This window comes from Eptatretus burgeri, chromosome 1 (assembly GCF_056783735.1).
Source record: "Eptatretus burgeri isolate ZD-2024b chromosome 1, Ebu_testis_v1, whole genome shotgun sequence".
Taxonomy (NCBI): Eukaryota; Metazoa; Chordata; class Myxini; order Myxiniformes; family Myxinidae; genus Eptatretus; species Eptatretus burgeri.
In genome coordinates this window covers 74,729,127-74,749,486 of record NC_140961.1, presented here as the reverse complement: position 1 = coordinate 74,749,486, position 20,360 = coordinate 74,729,127, and the positions used below count along the sequence as shown (strand labels likewise).

The window sequence follows — 20,360 nt, the reverse complement described above, 5'->3', positions numbered from 1 at the left end:
TTTCCCCGATGAACCAGGAACCACCGAGAACCTATCCCCCCTTTTTCCATTGAAACAATGCATGACATTCGCAGCTTCACCATCTGCTGATTCGCCATTCGCGACATTTTCCATGAATCAGGAACTGCCAGGAACCTATCCTCCTTTTTCTCATTGAAACAATTTGTGGTGTCGACATTCGGAGCTTTGCCATTCGTGGCATTTTTCATGGGTCACTCCCTGCTGGGAACCTATCACCCCCTTTTTCCATTAAAGCAATGCCCCGCTATTCGCGGATTCGATATTCACGGCATTTTCCAGGAACATATCACCCGTGAATAGTGGGGTCCAATACTACTTGAATATATTGTTACGAATTTGGGAATTCGATTGCACACAACATACAGGTTCCTTTAGTCAGCTATGTCGATAAGTGCTTGTTCCCTAGATAGCTCACTTTTCATTGTTTCAATGTTCAGAAATCGATTTGATGCGCTGCGGATCGATTTAATAGTTAGGGAACGAACAATGGAGACATCCCTCCCCCTCTTCTGCGAAGAGCAAGAAGAACCATGCCGGCCTGTGACTCATGATATCAACAACTCCCTCCCACCCGTGGTTGAGCGGGGGATGGAGCACTAGGGCATGAGTCATGCCGGGCGTGGAGGAAGGGGGGGGTGGAGAAGGATAAGAGGAGATCTTTTTCTTTTGTTCAGGGGAGAGTTGGAAGGGCAGAGTTGGAGAGGGCAGAGTTGGGGAAGGGTGTTGAGGGGAGTCGTTCAGGAGACGGTCGGGTTGCGTTCAGAGCGACCGGCTTGGCCTGCGTTAGGGTTGAGGCCTTCGGAAGCTCTTTGCTTTGACGGTTCCTTGAGCTTCGGCTTCTGCTTGGCTCGGGAGAACTTTTTGCTTCAAGCTGCCCTGTTTGGAAGGAAGTTAAGCCGGTCGCTCGGCTCGAGCTGCGAGTGGTGGCTTCTTCTTCTTGGTTCGTGGAGCTTTTTTGTTCTCCATTTTGGTTCCCGGCTTGGTGCGACTCATCGACCTCTTCGTGGAGGTGGTTTCTCGGGGAAGCGACGCATTGACGGGAAGGTTCGGCGCCTCGTCTCACCAGCACGTGCTGAGAAGCGCGGGAGGTGGTTCCTCGGGGAAGCGACGCATCGACGGGAAGGATCGGCGCCTCGTATCACCAGCACGTGTTGAGAAGCGTGGGAGGTGGTTCCTCGGGGAAGCGACGCATCAACGGGAAGGTTCGGCGCCTCGTCTCACCAGCACGTGTTGAGAAGCGCGGGAGGATTCGCGGAAGCTCGGGAAGGATCGTGGCTCGGCGATTGGATCCAGCTCGCTCTCGCTGGAGCCCGGGTCCGAACAACTTGAAGACCACATGAGGTGGAGAAGTTTGAGATAGGTTCTGAGTTTCAGCTCACCTGTCCTCCAAGCTGGAGCTCGTTATTAAAGGCCTCTGCCACCATTTCTTGGGTGTGTGTGTGTGTGTGCGTACGTGTGTCCGTGGGCCCGTCTAATAAATAGGAACTGCTGTTAAGTGCAAGTGACTGTACATAATAAGTAGACGGTTGTAGTTCTTTTGTCGTGCTTTTGTTGCTTGTATAATTGCATACGTGTTTTGCCTTGTTTAATTGCATACGTGCTTTATTATAATAAATGTCCTTGTGTGAATGTAAACCTGTTTGTTGCGTCGATTCCCTCATTGAACTGCCCCATCTTGCACTCGGAATATAGTTGGTTTTTAAATAGCCGATAAATAGAATCAGGTCTGGCGATAATACCCGCTCGGTTATCCCAGAACGGAACGGACCGCTTAAGTGGTTCGTGTCCAAGCAGGCCTTCGCCGAGGTACGGTCCCTCGGTAGGTTACCCGCGCAGGTACTTAGGTATATCGATATTCGGCGATTGACCCTATTTCGCGCGGGTAGAATACGGACTGGGCCATGGTGGGATTAAAAACCCACCCGTGACTGGTTTCTGGCATTGTTCCAGAAAGTCACAACTGGATTGTCCGTTCGGTGGGCGAAGCGACCGCTTTTGGTTAGACGCGGTCGTTCTCACGCTGACGGGCGGGAATTCTACAACAATATTATATGGGGCGGCATGTTAAGGGGCTGTCACACCTTGACGTTTTAGCCAGCATATGGCAAGGTCTCAAAATGTATGTAAAACGCTGGCGTACGCTGAACTATTGATGTTTTTTTTAAAGTTTTGGGCGTATAATAACGTGTTGGATGTATGCATAACGTATTGGTAACGTACACAGAACGTCTTAATCACATATGGATAACTTATACCAACGAATGCTGAGCGTGTTGTCGGTGTTCACAACCTATGCCCAACGATAGTCTAACTTATGCATAGCACGTGGCAGCATATGGTCAACGATCATGTGGCGTAGGCTATTCATAGGCTGCGGCTCGACGATTCAAATCATAACCGCACTAGACATCGAAGTGTGAAGCCGCTGTCACACCTTGACGTTTTAGCCAGCGTATGACGACGTATGAAAAATTTGCCAAACCAAGCTGGCACACGTCGAATACGTTATGGGTAAGTTTTGTATACGTTAATAGCACGCTGGCGTACGTTGTAGTATGCTGGCATACGTCGTAGTACGCTGGCATACGTTGTCATACGCCGAGTACGTCGAGAAATTTTCAGCATGTTGAAAATTTCTCGACGTACTCGACATATGACACACATTCCGCATACGCTGGCATAAGTTGTAGGCACGCTACGCGATCGTTGACACACGTCGACATACGTTACTTGTAAGTTACTCATAAGTCGAAACTCATCGCGGTAATGTTTAGCATACCCGAAACTTAATTTTTAACCTATGAGTAACGTGCTTTGAACCTATGTGTAACGTTTCTCCAACGCACATTGACGTATGGAGACTTATTTGATTGGCGTCTTCCGGATGACCACAGAACTTGCTGAACGTGTTTCTCACTTACAGCTACCATATAATGGCATATTGCCAGCTTTTAGGGGAATTGGTATATAAAAATGGGCTTCACAGGAGGAACCCGTCAGTGTTCCAGACTCCATGTTTTGTTTTGTTTTTTCATGGGGGGGGGGGGGGTGGTCGCGGCAACAAAAGTTTGAGAACCACTAAGCGAGACATTACCTCGGCGTGTTTAGACTTACGAGTAACTTACAAGTAACGTGTGGTCGACATGTGTCAACGATCGCGTAACGTGCCGACAACACGTTACTCATAGGTTAGAAATAAGTTTCGGGTACGCTAAGCATTACCTCGATGTGTTTCGACTTATGAGTAACTTACAAGTAACGTGTGTAGATGTGTGTCAACGATCGCGTAACGTGCCTACAACTTATGCCAGCGTATGCGGAACGTGTGAGTCATACGCTGGCATACGTCAGAAAATTTAAAGCATGGAAAATTTGTCTAACAGCTCAGCGTACTACGACGTATGCCAGCGTACTACGACGTATGCCGGCATACTATGACGTATGCCAGCGTGCTCTTAACGTATGCAAACTTACCCATAACATATTCGACGTGTGCCAGCGTTTTAGCCCAATTTTGCATACGTCAGGCATACGTTGGCGAAATCTTCAAGGTGTGACAGGGCCTTTAGATGCCGCAGATACTCTACCGGTCAAGAGTTTTAGAACACCCCCATTTTTCAGTTTTTACTGAAATTTAAGCAGTTCAAGTTCAGTGAATAACCTGAAATGGTATAAAGCTAAGCGGTAAACTGCCAGAGGTTAAAAAAAAAGTTTAGGTCACCAAAAACTGAAAAATAATGTAAACTTCAGAGTTGTTAAAAAAGGTCCTTTTCAGGGAACAAGTAATGGTTTAGCAACTGCAGCTATTCTGCAACAATGGAAGTAAATTAAGCCTTGGAAGTTGATGCAAACAATTCCTTCAGGTGTCCCAACTTTTGTTGATTAGTTACAAACCCTCTGTCTGTATAAAAGCAGTGTTGGAACAGACTGTGTTGCTACACCCTCTGAAGCATTATTTGGACAATATTGCACTGCAGTAAGTAGTTGCTATCATAATGGCAAGAAAAGGACAATTAACAAAGGAAGACAGACAGACAATTATAACCCTTCAAAGTGGAGGTCTTTCCTTGAGAGAAATTGCAAAGAAGCCAAGGTGTCAGTGAGAACAGTTTCCCACACCATTAAAAGGCACTTGGAAACTGGAGGAAACTCTGATGGGAAGAGGTCTGGTAGATCCAGACCCAAAGCCACAACACAATCAGAAGACAAGTTTCTGAGAGTCAACAGCTTGCGTGATCGGCGGCTCACAGGACAGCAGCTTCAAGCACAGCTTAACACTGGTCGAAGTAAGGAAGTCTCAGTTTCAACTGTGAAGAGAAGACTTCGCGCTGCAGGTTTGACAGATCGAGTGGCAGTAATAAAGCCATTGCTAAGATGGCAAAATAAGAAAAATAGGCTTGCCTGGGCCATGAAGCACCGCCAGTGGACTACTGAAAACGGGAAGAAGGTCTTATGGACCAATGAATCAAAATTTGAAATCTTCGGTTTATCACACAGGGTTTTTGTACACCGTCGAGTAGGTGAAAGGATGGTTCCTCAGTGTGTGACACCAACTGTGAAACATGGAGGAGGAAGCGTGATGATCTGGGGCTCTTTTTTTCTGGATCCAGAGACGGCGACTTGCAGAGTGACTGGCACCCTGAACCAAATGGGCGACCACAGCATTTTGCAGCACCATGCAATACCCTCTGGTCTATGCCTAGTTGGTCAGGGGTTCATCCTATAGCAAGATAACGACCCAAAACATATCTTCAGGCTATGTCAGAACTACCGTGGAAGAAAAGAACAAGATGGTAGGCTTCAAATCTATGGAATGACCAGCACAGTCTCCAGACTTAAACCCCATCGAGCTGGTTTGGGATGAACTGAACAGAAGGGTGAAAGCAAAGCAACCTACAAGTGTAACACATTTGTGGGAACTTCTGTAACAGTGTTGGGAAGAAATTTCCGAACAATATTTGATTTCCATTGTCGAAAGAATGCCACGAGTATGTTCGGCTGTTATTTCTGCAAAAGGTGGCTATTTTGATGAGTCAAAAATTTAGATTAAATTTTGTTAAACAAAAAGATTACATTATTTATTTTTTATCTGCGATTGTTTATTTGCTCTATGCTTTATTTTCACAGTTCATTGAAACACTAAACTGCTTAAATTTCAGTAAAAGCTGGAAAAATGGGGGTGTTCCAAAACTCTCGATCCCTAGAGTATGGCTTTGTACGATGCAGATTGACACTGCATTCTGCGGTGATAAATAAAGTCTCCATCTCCTAAATTGCGACGATATGTCGTCTTATTACAGTGTTTAAGGGTGGTGTATAAGACTGCTTCAATCGCGCGAAACTGCTGGATTGTTTTTAACGATTATTAAAATAATTATTTTGTTACAGTTACAGTATATACTTAAACATTGCATGGGGTATCGTGTTCTATGAACTCTCTAAAGTCGAGGTCCTCCCAGCAATTTATATTTTCTTCATCTTCCTCTGTTAGCACTTCAAAAGTGTTTTTCACTTCACTTCAACATTGTTTTTGTGTGACTTGATTATTTAGCTTTCCAATGCCACGTGTTTTAACGCTGATTTGTCATCAGTACTTTCTTGAAGTTCACTCTAAACTTTGCCTGTGGTCTGAGTGAGAATTTGAACTTCTTCGCTCAATGTCGAGTAGTGATGATTTCCAATGATTCCATACTGCTATTATGATCAATTTGGACTTTGTCTTTTGATCAAGATGTATCCAAGTGCATTTCTGAATATCTTTTCCTGACAACATTCGCATAGTCCTCACACTGATAGGATGCATGGTACATGCAAAAAAATTGAGTAAAACACTTACTGTTGTCATTCCTCCTCTTATGTCTTGATGTGCATTAAGATACTCTCATCTTTCTCGGTCATATCCAACTTGATCATTTAGACCTCCATTTGAATGATAATGTTGTGATTAGGAATACTAAATTCCACAAATCTGAAAGTCCTCCATAGATTCATAGCATTTATGGTTGTTTTGGTAACTTATTCGTCTCCACCTTGCACAGTACTGCAACATGTAGAGATGCCCTTGTGGCAGTTTGTCAGGCCAAGATTAGTTGAGATTAGCCACTGTACAGGAGATACACTGGCCTGAAAAAGTATTCACCACCGCACAAAGTTTTCACATCTTGATACCACCTGAGCTTATTTCATGATGCTTTCAAATCAAGCTTATTTTTCAGTCTTCACAAACTACTCCAAAGTGATAAAGCTAATAAAATGCAGATAAAATGTGAATAAGTCAAACGAACCGAGAAAATCGGATGATTCTCAGTTGCATAAGTCAATCCAGGAGCAAATTATTTTTTGATAGGTTACAAAATTAATGTAATAGGCTAATAGGTTTCACGTGTATGTAATCAGTGGTTTAACTTAAAAAAATTAAGCTTCCTCAATTGATTATATCTAAGGAGATTTAAGGTGCAACTCACGTTGTCAACCAACAAGGCAAACATGAAGACCAAGGAGCTTTCCAACGAAGTCAGACATAAAGTGGTGGAGAAGGACCGTTCAGGAGAGGGTTATAAGAAGATATCAAAGTCGATCATTATCCCTTTGAGTACGGTGAAATCCATCATTAAGAAATAGAAGACGTATTGTAACACCCAGACTCAACCCAGGTCAGGTCGTCCATCCAAACTCAGCAGCCGGGCAAGCAGCAAACTGGTTCAGGATATCACTGTAAATGCAACAATGACTTTGAAAGATCTGCAAGGCTCTATATCTGAGACGGAAGTCAGTGTTTATCAATCAGCAATATCCCGTTCCCTTCACAAAGCTTGCTTCAAGGGACAGGTAACAAGAAGGACGCCATTACTGAAAAATACGCATCTAAAAGCTCACTTGGAGTTTGAGAAAAAGCATCTTCGTGATATTGCAGGCATGTGGAGAAAAGTTTTTTTGGTCAGACGAGACAAAAATTGAACTTTTTGGTATCAATTCAAAACATTACGTCTGGTGCAACCCTAACACTGCACATGATGCAGTCAACACCTTCCTTACTGCTCTCAATCATTAATTTTCAACTTATCTCTCCTCCTTTATTCAAGGATAATTATATAAAATATCCTGCACACAAACAAACAAACAGACAGGGGTGAAAACGTACCCTCCTCACCTTCGGTGGTGGAGGTAAATAAAGAGTAAAAGAGCCGTAGCACTCATGCTAACCCTAACAGCATTCATGAGTGGGACGTAGATTTAATTTCTTTTTAAATCCATAGTTTTTCAAAAACCAAGCTGTTGCAAAAACAAAAAAACAAAACATGGTGCATGGTGTGCCAAAAAACCAAAATCCACAACACATTCATTTTTATTCTGAATTACTGTACTTAAAACCTCAAGAATATGCGCTACATTTTGTGTGACACGGTTGTACCAAATATCAGAACTGTGACTTGTCAGACTATAGTTTGGCACTCCGTTGATCACATGCTCCAAAAGACCACCTCTGTGCTGAATACAGTTTTGAACATGACCGCGAAGTTGTTGATTATGCACTGACACTCGGCAAGTGGGATGGACCTACATTTCTATGTGATCGCTAGTTTCAGCTCAAAGACGCTTCTCGGTTTATCCTTGTATACATTGTCTTTGAAATATCCCCAAAGATATAACTCTGGTGCGTTCAGATCAGGGGAATGGAGAGACCACTCTACGCTTAAGCAAAGGCCAATAACTCTCTCACCGAAGTGTCTTGTCATCCACTTATAGGACTCATTTGCGGTATGCGAGGTTTCCCAATCCTGCTGAAACCATTGTTTTTCTCTTTACAAGCTTCTCCCTTGACCAACAGCAGCCTAGAACTCATTCAGCACTTTAATGTAGCACTCAGAGTTGATTGTCATTTAATCACCGTCCTCATCTTCGAACCAGGACGGTACAACTATGCCATGTTTTCTCTTTACACAACAAGCCATGCTCTTGCCTGAATGTAAGGATCTCTGACGAACCTCATCGGGTGGTACTGTGCCCCAGTAGACATTGTTCCTTGAGTTCACTCGGCCATTAAGCAAATAGTGAGTCTCCTCGCAGAATCAAATGCCATTGAGAAAACCAAGCTCCTCATTTTTTTCTCACAAATATATCGGTTTAGCCCTATCTCTCAATGGTGAAGAATCACTTTTAAAAATTCTTTGTCAGCCATTTCAAGATGCTTGTTTTTGTCTGGGTCATTAAGACTGTGTCTGACTTGTATCCTGGATGGATAAAGTTTCATGTCATCGTGGAGAATCCTCCTGAGACTTGACACTGTCGGTCTAAGTTATTGACTGTGGTGGCAAAGCCACTTTTTTGGACCGTTTGACCTCAGGAGTTCTCAGTGAATGGCATCCAGAATGAGTCGGTCTGTCCATTGATTTTGAGTTGAAGTTGTGCACAGTTCCTCGCTCTCAAAATTTCTTCGTTCATTTGAATATTCTCTCTTTACCTGGGGAATCTCTGCAGTTAAATTTTCTCTTGAACTTTCCTTGAGTTTTGACAAAGGATCGTGTTTTGATGTAGGATTCTACAGAAAAGGCTTTTCTTCATATGGCCAGGACATCGTTTCTTACAGGCATCCAGAATGAGTCGGTCTGTCCATTGATTTTGAGTTGAAGTTGTGCACAGTTCCTCGCTCTCAAAATTTCTTCGTTCATTTGAATATTCTCTCTTTACCTGGGGAATCTCTGCAGTTAAATTTTCTCTTGAACTTTCCTTGAGTTTTGACAAAGGATCGTGTTTTGATGTAGGATTCTACAGAAAAGGCTTTTCTTCATATGGCCAGGACATCGTTTCTTACAGGACCTCAGCTGTCATGACTTGAAATAAGAGAAAAACATGAAAAACCTAGGATGCTCAGTGGAGCGCATACCTTCGCCATGTAATGCCTGATCCACGAGAACATATCAGGCCCAGTATATTTTTGAAATATCATGCTATATATCGTTTTTCGCCATATCCCTCAAAGTCGAAGAATCACTTAAAAAATTATCAGATCCAGATCCGGATTCGGGTCTTCACCAAAATTGACTCAATTCTTCCTTGTCACACATCCAACATGTCTCCCAAGTTTCGGCCGAATCCTCCACAACTTTTTGAGATATTGTGCTATTTATCGTTTTTCACCATATCTCTCAATGGTGAAGACTCACTTTAAAATCCCAGTCATCGGATCCAGATCTTCACCAAAATCTAATCATTTCATCATTGTCACACCCAATGTGTCCACCAAGTTTTGTCTGAATCCGTCCACAACTTTTTGAGATATCCTGCACACAGACAGACAAACGCATAAACAAGAAGAAGACGTCATGCTGAGCATGAAACTTGCAAAATCCATAAAACAAATTTTACCCAAAAAAATAATTGGTGGTTGAATTCAATGACCTGATATGCAAATCCTCTTCAAATTTCAAGTCAATGAGACGAAAATTGAGGATTTTAGAAATACCTCCTTAGTTGTTGACCTTGGGCCTATGTTGACCTTTAAGTCTGTTCTCAAAAATAATTGGCTCGTTGAAGTCGGTGACCTGAAAAAAAAAATCCTCTTCAAATTTCAAGTCAATTGGATGAAAAATGGCAATTTTAGAAATTCGGCCAATGTTGACCTTGGGCCAGTGTTGACCTCAAAAATAATTGGTGGTTGAATTTATTGACCTGATATGAAAATCCTCTTCACATTTCAAGTCAATCGGATGAAAATTGAGGATTTTAGAACGACCACCTTAGTTGTTGACCTTGGGCCTATGCTGACCTTTTGGTCGATGTTGACCTCAAAAATAATTGGTGGTTGAATTCAGTGACCTGAAATATAAATCCTCTTCACATTTCAAGTCAATCGCATGAAAATTGAGGATTTTAGAAACATCACCTTAGTTGTTGACCTTTGACCGATGTTGGGCTTTTGATCTTTTGACCTCAAAAGCAATATGCTGCTTTCTTATGACAAACTCTACCATGTGGTGAAGTTTCATGAAGATCAGTTTAAAATTGTGACCTGTATGCGACAGACAGACAGACAGACAGACAGACAGACAGACAGACAGACAGACAGACAGACAGACAGACAGACAGACAGACAGACAGACAGACAGACAGACAGACAGACAGACAGACAGACAGACAGACAGACAGACAGACAGACAGACAGACAGACAGACAGACAGACAAAATCAACTGACCAATCAATATACAGTAACTTGAAAAATCTTCGACTTTGCAAGTAACAAACAGACAGACAGAAAGGGGTGAAAACATAACCTCCTTCACCTTTGGTGGTGGAGGTAATAAATGAATGGTGAATTAAACAGTGGGTTTGGGTTTTTTTTCGTACATGGGATTTGAACCTGGGTTTCCTGCATCATGAGCCTTGAATTCAGATGAGAATACTTACAGACCCAGCCATTTTGTTTTTCCCTGCCCCTCCCCCCTCTCTCAAGATGCCAGAAGAGGATGCCTTTGCTGTACTATTATGCCTAATGAGGGATAATCCGTATTCCCTGCGCCATCTTTACCTTCCTGGAATGCCTGCACTGGGTCTTGCTCTTTTCCAGTTGGATCGGCTGTTACAGGTAAAAAAACAAAATTATTTGATGTCTTGAAACCTGAATTAAAGTACAAATCTGTCGTTGCTCTTACACCACACCCATTCCCATTGTGGGTGCCCTCTGTGATACATTCATCTCAACTGCTGCAGCTCCTGGGCTTCATGCCTGTCACGCTTCAACAGTCCACAGTAATATGCCCTCATTTTGCACCACTTCTTTTCCTGGGATGAGGTTCCTTTTCCTTTTCCTTTTCCTTTTCCTTCTCCTGCCTCCTGGCCATAAATCTCCTGTGGCACTGCCATCACCTTCACCAGCTCGATGCCAACTTAATTTCCGAGCATCACCTTTTCACACTTGCTACAAGAGTCCTGACCAGCAGGAGACACCTGCCACGTTTCTACCCCGTTTAGGCATCCAACCAGTACACAGTTTACAAGGATTTTAATTGTCGCCAATCGATCAGATATTGAAATTGAAATGAAACTTTTGGCTTTAGTTGCAGTCTGTAAAAGGCCTGTTAGTTTAACTCTTGGGGTAAGTTCACTCCATGCTGATGACAGCCGGTGGTCCCCAACATTTATAGTATGACCATGCGTTCTGGCCATTTGGTTGAGGATGTTTGTGTTTTTGTTGTGACCATGAGCCTTGGCATTAGGGCCAATATACATGTGTATTTGTTTGATAACCCAGGCAAAAATGCTACAGTTAGAACTACAGTATATGAGAGTTGTACTGTCATATACTATAGTTGGTAACAAGTCTGCAGAGAATTACTACAGGAAAGGATTGTTATTTTTGCCTGAGAAGCTTTGTTTGACCGTGTACTATGGTCTTTTGACCGAAGTACATGTCCTTAGCTTTGTTATGATGTTTTTTTGTTTTGTTTTTTAATATAAAAGGCATCTCAGTAGAGATTATGACCAGTGACCTAGTTATGTGTCCGTGGATTGATTCCCTTCTGAAGGGGTTGACTGTCATTTCCCCCAAAAAAAGGCTTCAAATGCCTTTGTCGGTTGACTTGCAAATAGCAGTGCAGCAGCTAACATAGTACAGCGGATAAGCTCTCATATTTTAACAAATTGTGCATTTCATGAGAAAAGCATGAAATTTCGAGCATAGTTAGGTCATACCATAATGTTTATTTTCAGATGTGGAGGGAAGTCAGATTTGACCTCTGAGGGGACAGTGAGAGGTCAAATCCAAGATAGCCGCTAGTCACCCGGGTCTAATGTTCAAACGTCCTTAATTTTGGAACTGGACTGCGCAGAAAAACATTTACGGTGTCATTTCCAACTAAATTGGGGATGCCCATTCATTTGGTGATACCTTTGAGAATGTCAGAATTCAAGGAAATGAATTTAGGTCAAGGTCAAGGTAAAAAATTATCAAAAAATAAGCAATCAGTTGATATTTGCAAATGAATACCGAGTGGTGTCATTGTGGCGAATTTAGTTATTTAGCCCCTCAGAGGGTGTGCTTGAGGCGGATGTGGTGCAGTTATGTATTGTGTACATCCATGCTTAGACGAGCTGGGTGCCCTCATTTTCTCTTGTATCTGGACAAAGGAAATATATCTGTGGAGTTCTATGTTTTGTTGACCCTTTTACCAATAAAGAAATCCAATTTATTTGGATTTGTGAAAGATATCTAACCCTAACCCTAACCCTAACACTAACAAATCCATTTCTAGAACACAGTCAAGACCTACTAGTCATTGACACAAGGGACATCGTGGACACACAAGTGGCTGAAACTGTGAGAAGGATTGAGACTCTTGGTGAGGAGCAGTACACCAAGTTTTTGAGAGAAAGGCTGGAACAGTGTGCAACACCTATCACACAAACACTTCCAAAGAACAAGTTGCCACTGTTCAGTAGGCCACCGGTCAAGATTAAGTCAAAACAGAAGGCACAGCTCGCAGCACTGAAGAGTGACTGTGGTCTCTTTTCGAGGCTGTAAATCTCCTGTCAAACACGAGACGGAGACGTGGACAATTTCTTCTCCCATGAAAACCAGGCAGCCCCGCCAGCTCTGTCAACTGGAGGGAAAATTCGGATTGGGGTTAAATCAGATCTACTTCGCTGCCTGGAATCAGATCTGCTCGAAAAGAATAGTGTGCCTATGACTGATGCAACAATTCTTGATGGTGCAGCTGTGGTTCAAATGCTAAATCCAGGAACATCAAGAACATTTCAAGAGTATGGAGAAACAGTGTTTGCACCATACATCTCTGCTCAACTTGAGAAAAGCAGCCGCATCGACCTTGTCTGGGATGTATACCCACCCGCCAGCCTGAAAGCCTCAACAAGACAGAAGAGGGGAAAGGGCACCAGGAAAAGTGTGACTCCTTCTACTGTGATGCCAAAGAACTGGAAGGACTTCCTTCGATGCGATGATAACAAAACCGAATTGTTTGCTTTCCTGTCACGCGTAGTTGTTCATCTTCCTCCAGCAGAGGGCAAGGAACTGTATGCAACAGATGGAAGTGGAGTCCTTTGCTCTCCGGCTGAGTCAGACTTGGCCTGCCTTGCCCCATGTTCGCAGGAGGAGGCCGACACTCGTCTACTTCTGCATGTGGCAGATGCTGTGCAAAAGGGGAGTAAGAAGGTGACCATACGTACTGTTGATACTGATGTGGTAGTACTGGCTGTAGCTTCATTCAGCAAGAGAGCTCCTGATGAGCTGTGGGTTTCCTTTGGTGTCGGGTCAAGCTTTCGTTACATAGCTGTTCACGAAATGGTTGCCACAATGAATCCAACACAGTGTCTGAGTCTCCCAGTCCATCACGCTTTCACCGGGTGTGACTCTGTATCTGCATTCGCTGGCAGAGGAAAGAAGACTGCCTGGGAATCTTGGAAGTCTTTTCCAGAGGTGAATGATGCTTTCAATGAACTCCTATGCCATGCCAAGTGAGGTCAGTGAAAGATCAATGTTACTGCTAGAGCGATTTGTGGTGCTCATGTACGACCGAACCAGTGACAGCACGGAAGTGAATCATGCCAGGAAACAGCTCTTCACACAGAAGTCTAGAACTCGAGAGAACATTCCTCCAACCCAGGCAGCACTCAAACAGCACATCAAGCGCATTTGCGACCAGACCAACTGTTGGAACCAGGCATTGGTCCTGGATCCAGAGATGCCAGAGCCATCTGACTGGGGCTGGACAAAGGAAACAACTGGGTGGCAGCCGCTTTGGACCACTCTCCCCGAAGCATCAAAATCGTGCCATGAATTGATCCGCTGTCGCTGTGAGAAAGGATGCACTGTGGACGGTGTAAGTGTGCCAAAGCTGCGCTCAAGTGCACTGCACTGTGCTTCTGTTCTGAAGGCTGTTAGATTTTGATCACTACCATCACCATCATCATCATCATTGCTATTAATAAAGTATTAAATAGACTAGCAGCATGGGACTATTCTGTTAATTTTTTCGTATTATTATCCCTATAGTGTCAAAATGGAAGCGAAGTTTCGCTATATTGCATAGGTCCAATCTAGTGTGTACTAGGTGCGGTGAGACGCAAGAAGCACGCGGGCCACCATCTACTCTGCTTTATTGAGCGACCAGAAGCACAGTCTTACCACCCCTAGCGGGCGAGGCATGATATACGAAAACCCAATCACGTGACACAGCACACTCCTCCCCCTGTAAAATGTCCCGTCACATACCGAATGGATAATCACAACATGACCATCAGAAACCCATCAACACTCATAATCCTCCAAGTACCGCGGCCGCACCCTGACCCGCCTCGGACGGGCAGCGCCACCAGACAGTCCAGGCTCATACGCCTCCCGGCTCGGTCGTGGTGACACCGTAGCCGGACTCGCACTTTCCGCAACACCAGCTACCCCCGACTGCCCAGCCTGCTCGACGTCCCCGGGTAGGACGGCATCAGGCGAAGACCCCCTCGACGCCGGCCCAGCCAGTCCCGGCGATACAACGTCAGGTGCCGGCGAGACTACCGGTGGGGGCCCCGCAACGTTCGGCTCGGGGAGGTGTGGGGGGGGGGTGACGCCGAACAGCGATCATGCATCTGGTCCACGTGCCGCTTCCACACATCCCCACCATCAGTCCGCACCATGCAATTCGCCGGCCCCAGCACCCCAGAGACCACCGCTGGCACCCACTTGGAACCGTGGAAATAATCGCGTACCATCACCCGCTGCCCCACCTCGAAGCTGCGCAGCCGCGTCGGACGCGACATTACCCCACTCCCCGACCCTCCAGGTCGCAGCAAATCTAGCCTGGACCGCAAAGCCCGTCCATAGAGACGAACGGCAGGCGAATCACCCGTGACAGGATGAACTGCATTCCTGTAATGGAGCAAAAAGACATCGACCACCATCTGCACAGGTGCAACACCCCCCCTGCGCAAAGCCCGCTTCAACATCTTGACAAACGACTCAGCTTGGCCATTCGTCTCAGGATGATACGGTGCGGACCTTAGATGTCGAATACCATTCTGGCGCATAAACTCATCAAATACACCCGCGATGAACTGCGGACCATTATCAGAGACCAGGATCTCCGGCAACCCTTTATTAGCAAAGATCGTCCGCAGCTTCTCTACCGTAATGCTTGCTGAAGTATGCTGCATTACTACCACCTCCGGCCATTTCGAGAATGCATCAATCACAATCAAAAACATCTTGCCATTAACCGGTCAAATCTACATGAATCTACATGGACCCTCTGCCAAGCTCGGTCTGGCACAGGCCAGAGACCCGAAGCTCGACGCGGGTTATCAGCATCTGTCTGGCATGTGGTGCAATGCTTAACCAACTGCTCAATGTCTTTGTCCAACCCCGGCCACCACAACAGGCTATGAGCAAGACTCTTGGTCTTCATGATGCCCAGGTGACTGACATGCAGTTCTTCCAAACACCGCTGCCTGAACCTCGGTGGAATCACGGTCCTCATTCCCCACATTATGCACCGTTGGACCAACGACAGCTCCGCTGCGCGTGACGCGAAAGGTCGAAATGCCGGTGTCGAAGGCAGATTGCTCCAATTCCCCGTAGAAATCGCTTGGACGACATGGGCAAGCACCGGATCATGAGCCGACTCCACCGCGACCTGCCTGGCCGTGACCGGCCCGCTTTGGACCTGGTCCAGCGCAAACACATCGACCCGGTCGCCCAGCTCAGACGCAGCTGGACCCTCCGCACACGGCAAGCGTGAGAGCCCGTCGCAGTTAGCATGCTTCTTGGTGCTTCGGAACTGAATATCATAATCGTAAGCACCCAGAAACAGACACCACCGCTGTATTCGCGCGGCCGCTACCACCGGCACCCCGCGTTCGGGTCTCAGGATGAATTGAAGCGGTTTGTGATCCGTCTGTAAAATGAAATGCCGCCCCAGCAGATATTGATGAAACCTCCGTACACCCCAGACGATGCTGAGAGCCTCACGCTCGATCTGGGCATATCCGCGCTCTGCTGTGGACAGGGTCCGGGATGCAAAACAAACAGGCCGCTCGGAACCATCGTCCATCCTGTGGGAGAGCACTGCCCCGATGCCATATGCAGAGCTGTCGCATGCCAATAGGAGCGGACGCGCAGGCTCGTAGTGCACGAGAACCGTATCCTCTGTGAGCAGCCGCTTGACGTGGTCGAACGACGCCTGGTGTGCAGGCCCCCAACCCCAGCGCTCGTCCTTCTTGAGCAACCGCGTCAACGGCGCAAGTTGTGAGCTGAGCCCGCGCACGAACCTTTGGTAATACTGGGCCATGCCAATGAACGAGCGCAGCTGCGTCTTGTCGCGAGGTGGTGGCATGCGCTGAATCGCCTCCACCTTCCGAGGACCTTTCAACAGCCCCTCCGGCGTGATGATGTGCCCGAGGTATTCCAAGCGCTGCTTGAAGAACGCGCACTTGTCCCTGTTCAAGCGCAGGCCGCATGCTTCTAGCTTTGTCAGCACTTGGGCAATGTTCGCAAGATGCTCGTCTGCAGTTTTCCCCGCAATGAGCACATCGTCCAGGTAGGTCTGAGCGGGCAGGCCAATGCAAACCTGATCCATAGCTTTCTGCCACAAAGCTGGGGCCGAAGCAATCCCAAAACAGAGCCGGGTATATCGATAGAGTCCTTGACACGTGTTGATTGTTAAAAGCTCGCTACTCCCGGGATCCATCGGCAGGTGAAAATATGCATCACGCAGGTCTAGCTTCGTGAAGTATCGACTCCCCGCCAATCGTGCATATATTTCATCGATTGACGGCAGTGGATATTGCTCCACGCTGAGCCCCGGGTTAACTGTGGATTTGAAGTCCCCGCACAATCGGACGTCCCCATTCTGTTTCAGCACCGTGACAACCGGGGTGGCCCAATCCGAGCATGACACCCGTTCGATCACTCCACAGGCCTCTAGCCTATCCAGTTCACCCTTGACCTTGTCCCGCAGGGCATACGGCACCGGACGCGGTTTACAAAACCGAGGAATCACCCCCTCCTTCAAGAAGAGTTTCGCCTCCATGCCCTTGAGTTTTCCAAGGTCGTCTCTAAACAACCCTTGATGTCTTTGAAGAATCTCCTCCAACTGATCTTCCCACTGGCTCGGCACGGGTTGCACAAGGTGAACTGCGGCCCAGTCTAGCCTGATGCGGGTCATCCAATCTCGGCCGAGGAGAGACGGCCCCCTCCCCCGTACGACGTACACCCGAAGCGTGGCGACCTGGCCTTGGTACCGCACAGACACGTCTGCCATCCCGACTGGCGTTATCTTCTCGCGGGTGTACGTGAACAGCGCGAGGTTTGACCTGATAAGCTTCAAGCCGTTGAGACTACGCGCGGTTTGCTCGCCGATGCTCCTGCTCCTGTATCGGACCAGTGGTTGTCGAGAAACAGCAGTCACACACAACACACACACACACACACACACACACACACACACACACACACACACACACACACACACACACACACACACACACACACACACACAAACACACACACACACACACACACACACCGACCGCTGCTCCTGTATCGACCTGCTGGAACGTGATCGGCGTTTCGTTCACTTCGACCTCCACCGTCATCGGGCGCGCCGTCGTCGGGCCAACTGAACACAGGCTCAACAATGGTCGCTGGTTCCGCCCCAAGTCGCGTCGCACATCGCCGTCCACGACTTTAACGGTGGCCGACGCCCCACGGCACACACGCGCCAAATGACCCACCTTGTGACAATTCAAACACACGTTGCCTTTATACTGGCATGCACGGCGCAGGTGTCGACCTCCACATCCCAAGCATGTCCGCGGGGTCACCCCGCCGCACGCGTGGCCGCGCGGCGACGTCCGACCCGCATCGAAGGTCGTGCGCGCGTCCCGGGGTGCCCGCGACCCCGCGTGGCCAGTGATGGCTCGAACATCCCCGCGAGTCTGCTCAACCGCCATGTGTGCTTTCATTTTCTCCACAATGTCCCGAAACGCCAGCCCGTTATCCCGGGGCCTGTTAGGTGCCACTAAATCACCCAGCAGCCGATAATGCTCCAGCGAAAGCGAAGCGAGCAAGATTGACTTCTGCTTGCTCTCATCGACCACATCGTTCGCGTGGAAATAGCATTCCAATTGCTCTGAAAACGATTCGAAGTTGTCCCCGTCGAAAACGGGCATAAGTCCGTATGATCCCATCTTCGTCAGCCAACTAGTGTGTACTAGGTGCGGTGAGACGCAAGAAGCACGCGGGCCACCATCTACTCCGCTTTATTGCGCGACCAGAAGCACAGTCTTACCACCCCTAGCGGGCGAGGCATGATATACGAAAACCCAATCACGTGACACAGCACACAATCATTTGTCTTTTCCAAAAGAATGTCCAAAAGTTTTTTTAACGTAATTTGACCTTGACCTTGATCTAAATGCATTTCCTTGGCTCCTGGCGATCTCAAAAGTATCACCAAACGAATGGCCATTCCAAACTTAGTTGGAAATGACACCTTAAATGTTTTTTTGCACTGTTTAGTTCCAAAATTAAGCGCGTTTGAACATTAGACCTGGTGGACTGGCGGCCATCTTGGATTTGACCTCTCACGGTCCTCAGAGGTCAAATCTGACTTCCCTCCACATCTGAAAATAAACCTTATGGTATTCACTAACTATGTCAGAAAATTCATGCTTTTCTCATAAAACGCACAATTATTGTGCTTATCCGCTGTACTAACACTTCTTTTCACAGTGAGCTTGTTCTGTATCTTTCCCAGACTGCAACGAAAGCCAGAAGTTCCATTTTATCTTTAATGTTTTAGTTCCTGGCTACAATTCAACATCCTCTTTAACAGGGTGGATTATATGCTCGGCACCCCCTGTTGGTCAGGGGCTTTGCAGCAAGTGCGGGAGTAACAAATGGGTTCATGGTCATCGTTCCAGTGAAGAAGAAAGTGTAGGATGAGTCCACTTCATGATCCCTCGTGAGTCCATGCCACGATTGGATAGAATCCTTCATGGGATGGCTTTTGTGCTTAAAACTTGGGATGAGTCCACTCCATTATGAGGGATCATCAATGTGAAGCAATTGATGCTGGTAGACTGACCCGAGCTTAACATCTATCTGAGGGATTACTCGCTTTGTGATGCATCACCCTATCTGTGAAGCAACAATTCAACAATGATACCCAGACTCTACAGAAATTTGGCCATGATAATGCCAACTGTTTGAGAATGACATTGTAGGATTGTTAACATCCACCAACTAATGCCAGCAAATTGAACACCCAATTTAACGTCCATCTGAGGGATGGCAAACACATTGATGTAATCACCCTGTTTGGGAAACACCAGGATGACAGCTTATAACTGGGTCGGGAGTCAAACCTAGGCGAAACAGCTCAACCGCCAGTGCTCTGTCTCTGCACCATTCTGTTGGATGATGCTACACTAATATTGGTTCCCTTTTTCATGTCTTTCAGTGTATTACCCACATTTACCTCATTCATAAAAGTCTGTCTTCCTGGTTGACTGATATTGGCTTTTTTCTGAGTTTTTTTTTTTACTCATTTTTAGCAATATTTATCCAGGTTCAACTGCCTGAACTACATGCTCATCTGGTTGCACAAGGCCTTTCCACAGCCACATTTGCATCTCCGTGGTTTCTCACACTCTTCCTCGCATCTCTTCCACTGCCTCTTGCCACACGCATCTTCGACATGTTCATGGCTGAGGTGGGATCACCTTTTAATGTACACACCACACATGTTTGGTGGAACCTTTTTACAAACATGACATCTAAGTATATATGAATCGGTGTTGCAGTTAAGTTCTGGCAAACTATGTTTTTAGGTGTTAAGTCTTTGTCTCTTAACTATTTGATCACTTGCATCAGATAAATGGTTCGTATTGCTAACAAGGCTTCGTCACCAGTCTGGCAATTTGTCATATTTTTTTTGCACATCCATTCATGCTAATATATATATATATATATATATATATATATATATATATATATATATATATATATATATATATATATATATATATATATATATATATATATATATATATATACATATATTTATTTCCAGCAATGTGTGTGTGTCTGTCTGTGTCTGTCTGTCTGTCTGCGACCGCAGTTTCTCGACGACCGCCGGTCCGATCGGATTGAAACTTGCCAGGAATATTGCCGGGGCCCCGCGAATGTGCCTTTTCGAGGTTTGATATCAATCGGACGAGTAGTTCCCAAGTTACGGCCATTTATCTGTCGACCAATGACAAGACACGGTGCCATGACGTCACGAATGACGTCACAATAAATGTTAATTTTATTATTATTATTATTATTATTATT

At 46.0% G+C, this 20,360-nt stretch overlaps 1 protein-coding gene across 1 annotated transcript in view; it reads left to right on the top strand.

Annotated features, from left to right (window-relative positions):
- Window positions 1-20,360, top strand: part of LOC147034764 (ecotropic viral integration site 5 protein homolog) — a 124,269-nt gene that overhangs the window by 46,933 nt on the left and 56,976 nt on the right. The window contains exons 10-11 of the mRNA XM_085855864.1: window positions 10,473-10,604; window positions 19,594-19,737. Coding sequence (XP_085711990.1) covers window positions 10,473-10,604; window positions 19,594-19,737 — 276 coding nt within the window. The remainder of the gene's footprint in view (window positions 1-10,472; window positions 10,605-19,593; window positions 19,738-20,360) is intronic.